Here is an 8,184-nt window from a genome sequence, read left to right as displayed (position 1 = left end):
TTTTTACTGTCTGCCAGATAAAATTCACGGAGGCGCAATGTTTTACTTTATTTTTTTTTCTTAGATCTTGTTCTTGTTCTTGTCATCATTATTTTGCAGTGGGATGAGATTTGTTAATCAGTTCTTTGTCAGGAGTTGAGCTCTTTTTTTTTCTTTTCTTTTTTCTTTCTTTTTTTGGGGGGTGGGGGGTGGGGGGATGGGGTGGGGGAGTCAGCAAAGACTGTAAAAAAATGAAAATAAAAAAGAGCTTTTATTTATTTATTTATTTATTTATTTTTTTATTTTTTTTTTTTTTTTATACCATTTCCGTGTCTTCTTCTTCTTTTCTTCTTCTTACTCTTCTTCGTCTACCTCAAATACAGACATGTGATCAAGTGGGTTTTTTTCAGACAGAGCAGAAAATAATTATACATACAAGTTCTCTCTCTCTCTCTCTCCCTCTGCCTTTCCCTCTCTGTCTGTGTGTCTGTCTGTTTCTCTCGCTCGCTGTCTCTCGCTCTTGTGTGTGTGGGTGTGTGCGTGCGTGCGTGTGTGTGTGTGTGTGTGTGTGTGTGCGTGCGTGCGTGCGTGCGACGTACGTGCATGTGTGTGTGTGTGTGTGTGTGTGTTTTCCTGAGAGAGAGTGAGAGAGAGAGACAGACAGACAGGGACAGAGACAGAGACGCAGACAGACATTACTCGAAAAACTTTCTCAACGACATTGCAATCGGTCGTGTTTACAGTGCTAAATCCATAGCGACGAGAGAAAAACACAGTTTGAGTGACAGCACCTCGCGCGCGCAAAGGGCGTACGGCAAACTTTGGGAAGGGCGTGGCCAAAATGTTCGGACGTCATCGGAAATCGACAAGCAGGCCGGAAGACATTTTTGTATACTCAGTTCACCTGCCACTTTTGCCCGTGTCATTTGATTGATAACATCTTTCGTGGGTCGAAGAAAATACTCAAGAGATCTTGTTCGGATTTATTTGGCTCGGTTCAGATTCAATACAGCGTGTACAGCGATTTCAGGTAAGTTTTTTTTTTTCTTCTTCTTCGTTTCGTTTTGTTTTTAATTACAGATGGTTAATCCAAAGTCATTCATTAGCTATAGAAGAATTAGGAACTTTATTCTTTTAAGGAAAATACTGTGACAAATATGTCGACATAGATTAAATTTTTATCACAAGATCAAGGTATGGGGTTTTTAAAATGTCCGTATCTAATTTGGCCCAACACTCGGCTTATATCACAGATTGACATAAGTTCACATTTGGGCCAACAGCAAAGTGAGAGCTGTATTATCAATGGTTTCTTCAATGGGAAATCATTTACAGCTTAGTCTTTTGTGAAGGACTATGACTAGGAGGCAAAATTGCACTGGCTCTTAGTGCTGCAGCCTTGTGGGCTAGTTGGCCTTTGGGAACCATCCCAACGCCAACTGTCCTAAAACCCTCTTGGCCGAGAGAGTGGGGATGTAACTTGGGCAAGACACTCTCCACTATAATCAAATTCTAGCCCAAATAGTCGGAACAGCAGTTGCCTCCTCTGCTGTTCTGATGGTCATAGTCGGACACGACTGACTATCATATATATATATATATATATATATATATATATATATATATATATATATATATATATCTAATTTGAAATTTTACTTACTTTTGAAAGACTAGAATCTGTTTTTACATGGGGGAGAAGGAACTGGGTACTGGTGTACTTTTTGCTTTCATTTGTTTGTATCTGCCAGTTCTAGTATGTAATCATTGTAATCTAGTGGTCGGTTTGAAACTGAGGTTCCAGTCTCCTTCAGTAACGATCGTTTCGGATTCCAGTTCTTTAATTTGATTTCCTAATTCTAAATTAAAAAACAACAACTGAGGATTATCACTGTTCGGACCATGAATGTTTTAGCAGTGTGATGTATTTTTCCATAGTTTGAAAAAAAAAATATTGATATCATCAGATAATTTCCATGAACATCTTTGATTATATCTTTTTTAGACTTAAAAGATAAAAACTGTTGCAAAAATAAAATCGCCACATCTCTTGATCGTGATGTCTACGAGTCAAAGATGCATTCATGTCACCATTCATATCTTGGAAATTGGCTAAAATGATTGAAAGGCTAGGCATCAATCATCGTCAAGAAGTTTTATCATTATATCATCTCCTATGCATGTTATCTAATAAATTTTGAAGACATTTTTAATCAAAACCGAGCCTAAAAATAGACAAAAAACAATATTTTTACCCAACGTACCGTAACCCTCTCTCTCTCTCTCTCTCTCTCTCTCTCTATATATATATATAGAGAGAGAGAGAGAGAGAGAGAGAGAGACTGATATATATAGATATGCATATTTATAAATATATATATATATATATGTATATACTCTATACACACACACACACATTATATATATATATATATATATATATATATATATTACTACTACACACATACACACACACACACATACACACACACACACACGCTCACATACACAGACACAGACGCACATACACACACGAGCGCGCGTGTGCGCTCGCACGCTCACACACACACACAACCACACACACACACACACACACACACACACACACACACACACAAACTGAAAAGAGTGTGTGTTCTCGCCAACATGTTTTTGTGATGTCGGATTGCACTATAGTATCAATCAATCAAATTAATCAACCAATCAAGAACACTTTAAAAAAAAATCCACATGGAAATGAATTTGTGCAATCACAGGATCGTTATAAACCCAACATAAAATGAACATGAGCATCATAAAAGACATTAAAACTTGTCCAATAAGAACCCACAGTAGCTGACGATAGACCAAAACAAACCACACACATACACGTACACGCACGAGACAATGAGGTATTGCACGACAATGTATACAAAAAAACAACAACAAAAAAACAACAACAAAAAATAAAAACAAACCCCAAAACATCCAGCAAATAAATTGTATATACTTAAAAACACAAGCACACACATATATACACACGTACACACGACACAGTTTCCTTTCTTGTTTGCTTCTTTGCTTTATTGTTTGTTTTGTTTTATTTTGTTTTTGTTCTCTCTCTCCCCCCCCCCTCTCTCTCTCTGTGCATGCGGGCGCGCGCGCGCGTGTGTGTGTGATTGAAATTGCATTCGTTATATGTTTCACTCTGTTTGTATTTCCCATGCCCTGAGACATATTCTGGCGGCGTGCTGCTTTGTCTGCTGTGCTGAATGCGTACCAAAAGTGAAAAGAATTTATTGAATGTAGTTGTCAGTTATACTGAGCGGGGCCATTAAAAAATGTTTCGGTTTGTTCTGTCAAGCACATGTGTGAGCGCGCACACACACACACACACACAATGCATGCGTTTCTTTTTTCTTCTTCTTATTTTTTTATTTTATTTATTTATTTTTTTTAACCTTCTCCCTCTTTCTCTGGCCCTCAGATTGCATTTCCACGAGTGAGTCACGTAAATAAAAGACAGTCGTGTCCGATAATTTTTTTTAACAGCAGAGAAGGCAGCCACTGTCCCAACGGTTTGGGCTGGAATTTGATTCAGTTGGAGAAAAGCCTTGCCCATGTTACATCTCGGCCAAAAAGCGTAGTGATGGCCTAGAGGTAACACGTCCGCCTGGGAAGCGAGAGAATCAGTGCGCGCTGGTTTGAATCACGGCTCAGTCGCCGATATTTTCTCCCCCTCCACTAGACCTTGAGTGGTGGTCTGGACGCTAGTCATTCGGATGAGATGATAAACCGAGCTCCCGTGTGCAGCATGCGCTTAGCGCACGTAAAAGAACCCACGGCAACAAAAGGGTTGTTCCTGGCAAAATTCTGTAGAAAAAATCCACTTCGATAGGAAAAACAAATAAAAAACTGGACGCAGGAAAAAAATACAAAAAACAAACAAACAAACAAACAAAATGGGTGGAGCTGTAGTGTAGTGACGCGCTCTCCCTGGGGAGAGCAGCCCGAATTTCACACAGAGAAATCTGTTGTGATAAAAAGAAATATAAATACAAATAAAATACAAAAAGGCTGAAAGGAGAATTGGCGTTGGGATGGTCCCCCAAGCACACAGAGAGCCATAGGCACTATCTTGCCTCCAAGTTTGAGAGTTATAGTCCTTCACAAAAGACAAAGTTGTAAATGAATTCACATGGCAGCGATATGATATAATATGATATGATATGATATTGATAGTTATGTTGCGTCAATCCCCGGTCGCAGACCAAGCTCTGAGCCATTGATCATTCAGTTCTCACTTTTCTGTTGGAGTAACGTAAGACAGTGTCAAAAGATCGATTGCCTCATTACAATAATAATAATAACAATAATAATAGTCGAAAGCAGTGCGTGTGTGCGTGTGGGGGGTGAGGGGGGGGAGAGGGTAGGTGGGTTTGTAGGCTAAAGAATCCGCGGGTTTTATCGGTGGACAAAAGAATGGGATTGACTGTTAAAAAAGAACAGACGTATTGAACAACGAGTTTGAAGAGTCGATGGTGTGTGTGTGTGTGTGTGTGTGTGTGTGTGTGTGTGTGTGTGTGTGTGTGTGTGTGTGTTTGGTATGTGTGAGTGCGCGCGCGCGCGCGCGCGTGTGTGTGTATGTATGTGTGTGTGTGTGTGTGTGGTATGTGTGTGTGCGTGTGTGTGTGTGGTATGTGTGTGTGCGTGCGTGCTTGTGTGTGTGCGTGCGTGCGTGCGTGTGTGTGTGTGTGTGTGTGTGTGTGTGTGTGTGTGGTGTGTATATATGTGTGTGGTGCGCGCGCGCGCGCGCGCGCGTGTGTGTGTGTGTTCTTGTGTGTGTGCGTGTGTGTGTGTTCTTGTGTGTGTGTGTGTGTGTGTGCGTGTGTGTGTGTGTGTGTGTGTGTGCGTGCGTGCTTGTGTGTGTGCGTGCGTGTGTGTGTGTGTGTGTGTGTGTGTGTGTGTGTGGTGTATATATGTGTGTGGTGCGCGCGTGTGTGTGTGTGTGTTCTTGTGTGTGTGCGTGCGTGGGTGCGTGGGTGCGTGCGTGCGTGTGTGTGTGTGTGTGTGTGTGTGTGTGTGTGTGTCCCCAACAGGTTAACAGCGGACCAGAAGAAGAAAGGGGACTGACGACTAGTCCATGATGATCAGAGTGGGGCAGTTCCTGGGACTGCTGTCCTGCTGTCTCGGCTTGTGTTTCGCAGGTAATGCTGGCAACATGTTCGTCAGTGGCTTTCTTGAAGTAGCAGCTTTGTGTGTACGTGTGTGTGTGTGTGTGTGTGTGTTTGTGTTTGTGCGTGTGCGTGCGTGTGTGTGTGTGTGTGTGTGTGTGTGTGTGTGTGTCTTTTCTGCCTCCCCCTCCCTCGTCTCCCTAATACTCATTTTAATGGCGTTACTTCACAGGGTATTACCGATGGTAGGTCGTCTCTAGACCGTATGCCAGAGGAGACCCTGTACTGGTTTTGTTTCTACTTGTTTTATTTGTTTTTCTGTCTACTCAATTACTTTTTTATTTTTATTTTTTTTTACAAGAAATAGCCCTCTGCATCCCTCCTCCCTTCCCAATAAGGAAACACAAAAAAGACACCCACCCTTTCTTCACTCCCCTCCCCTTCCCTACCTCCACTCCCTCCCTTCAACCACCTTCCCGAACCCTTCCCGAACCCCACCTCTCCCTTCTCTCACCCCCTCCCTTCTAGCACCCGTTCCCCACCCTCCCACACACCCCTGCACTCAAGTCCTCTCCCTCCCTAATTATTGGGTGGTTTTTTTTTTCTTATAAAGAGAGGGGGTGCGGAGAGGTATCCACGATTAATGGAACGGCAACAGTGCAAACACACCATGTCACAATCACTCTCTCAAGCACTCACCTGGTTTACTGTAGGTGACAGGTAGACACGGCCCACGTGTCAGGCTACTCGGTTACAAACCATGTATTCACTTTACACTCTATAATTAACTTCTTTCCAGCCAAGAAAAAGCGACTGTATTGCGCTTTCATAGACTATGAGAAAGCTTTCGATTTGATGGATATGTATATTTTGTGGCTCAAAATGGTTAATGAAAATGCTACTGGAAAGTTGTTATGTGTTATACAGGATTTGTACACCAAAGCTAAATCTCAAGTACAATGGAATCAAGAATTATCTGATTATTTTTCATGCACAACTGGTGTGAGACAAGGGGAAAATTTATCGCCGTTATTGTTTGCGTTGTTTTTTTTAACGATTTGAAATTGTTTATTGGTGAAAATGCTTATTGGTGAAATGAATGAATGAATGAATGAATGAATGAATGAATCGATTAATCAATTAATCATCCAGTCTGTCTCTCATTATACTTTGTTCGTTTGTTCATTCATAATCTGTTCATCTAAGATGATGATATTTGACTGAAAATAAATGATATTATTATTATTATTATTATTATTATTTGTATCATTTTTGTATTATTACTTTTTCTATCATAATGGTGATTATTATTATCATTAATTAGAAATTATCATTTGTGACAATCAATGGCAGGGGAAGAAATATTCAACTGAAAAGGGGGCGGTTGAGAGGGGCGAGGGGGAGGGGATTGAGGAAGGAAAAGAGAGAGAGAGAACAGAATGTGGAAAAAGATATAAAGTCCAAAATGTAAAATGGAGAGGGTGGGTGTCAGAGATTGGAGAAAGAAAATCATAATATTGGAAGAGCGTGTGTGAGATGGGTGATGTGGGAAGCGGGATTAGGACAGAAAATTAATCAATAATCAATAGTGTATGCAATAGATTATCATTTTGAAAAGAGGATGATGTGGGGACCTACAATAAACAACCAACTGGACTATTTAACACATAACTAGCTAACTTTGATAAAGAACAGTTTGAAATACAGAACCTCCCCCACCCCCCACCCCTACCCCCAAGAAAGAAAAAAAAAGAAACTGGTAACAAGTGTTTAGTAATTTCTGGAGGTAAAAAGGTTTCATTTCTAAACAGCGGGTTAAAACGTGCTCTACCGTTAAACGACCCTAGCCCTTGCAAATACATTCAATATTTTCACAATATTTTGTATATGGGGCATTTAGTAACAACCTAAATGCCATGCTCTATCTGTCTGTCTCACTCTCTCTCCCTTTCTTTTTTTCTTTTGTCTGTGTCTGTCTTTCTCCCCCGCCACCCCCGCCCCCCTGTCTATCTTCGTATCTGTCTTTTACTTACACTTTCATTCTGTTTCAATTTCCGTCCAGCTCTCGCTTTTCTCTTGTTTTCCCCCTGTCTCTCAATTTCTCGTTGTCTTTGAAACTTTCTCTCTCTGAAAATATGAATATTGACAAAACCGTCTAAAAATATACATTGTTTTCCTTTTTCATCTTAAAAATATGTTGTATATTATGATTTTGTTGATGTTATTGTTGTTGTTGTTTGTCGTTGATTTTCTTTTTGCTCTTAGCAATGTGTCAATTTCTCTGTAAACCGTCGTTATTCTTTTGTTCATACATTGTCCCCCTTGCCAAAGGATAGTATTGTCAATGGCAATAAAACAATGTCCGTGTCCGTGTCCGTCTCTCTCTCTCTGTCTCTCTCTCTCTCTGCGTCTCTGTCTCTCTGTGTCCCTCTCTCTGTCTCTCTCTATGTCTGACTCTGTCTCTTTGTCTGTCTTTGTGTCTGTCCTCTCTCTCTCTCTCTCTATAAAAATATGAATATTGACAAAACCGTCTAAATACATGCATTTTTGTGTGCCGAAAAATGATTTTTTTTTTTTTTATTAACGAAGCACCATTTTGTAACCCCTCCATGATATTCAAACAAACTCACAAATACAATTTTCACCACCCACACCCCCAGTCCCTTTAAAAAAAACCCATTGATTTCTTTCTTTCCTTCTTTTTCTTCCTCTATAAATGTCTAAAACCCTATAGGCGCTTCAAGGAAGTCTTAGACGCTACACACACACACACACACACACACACACACACACACACACAGAGAGAGAGAAGCGAATTGAGATGACAATGGAAATACAACATATTATTCACCAACTGACAAAACAGGGCATTAAAATAACTTTCTGTTGGGTACCTTCGCACTGTAGAATATCTTCAAATGAGTGGGTAGACCGAGCAGCTAGAAGAGCAGCACGTAATTTCGAAGGCGCAATACAACTTGACATCCAGTTAGATCTGCATGAATACATTAGTTGAAAAGAAAATCTATCTAGAAATCGATTTAAGAAATTA

The 8,184-nt window shown here is 40.4% G+C and overlaps 1 protein-coding gene across 1 annotated transcript in view; it reads left to right on the top strand.

Annotated features, from left to right (window-relative positions):
• Positions 1 to 898: 898 nt before the first annotated feature.
• Positions 899 to 8,184, top strand: part of LOC143284663 (protocadherin Fat 4-like) — a 64,114-nt gene continuing 56,828 nt past the window's right edge. The window contains exons 1-2 of the mRNA XM_076591578.1: positions 899 to 1,009; positions 5,058 to 5,165. Coding sequence (XP_076447693.1) covers positions 5,102 to 5,165 — 64 coding nt within the window. The 5' untranslated portion in view covers positions 899 to 1,009; positions 5,058 to 5,101. The remainder of the gene's footprint in view (positions 1,010 to 5,057; positions 5,166 to 8,184) is intronic.

The sequence above is a fragment of the Babylonia areolata genome, chromosome 8, assembly GCF_041734735.1.
Source record: "Babylonia areolata isolate BAREFJ2019XMU chromosome 8, ASM4173473v1, whole genome shotgun sequence".
Classification (NCBI taxonomy): domain Eukaryota; kingdom Metazoa; phylum Mollusca; class Gastropoda; order Neogastropoda; family Buccinidae; genus Babylonia; species Babylonia areolata.
This window is presented reverse-complemented; position numbering and strand designations above follow the sequence as displayed.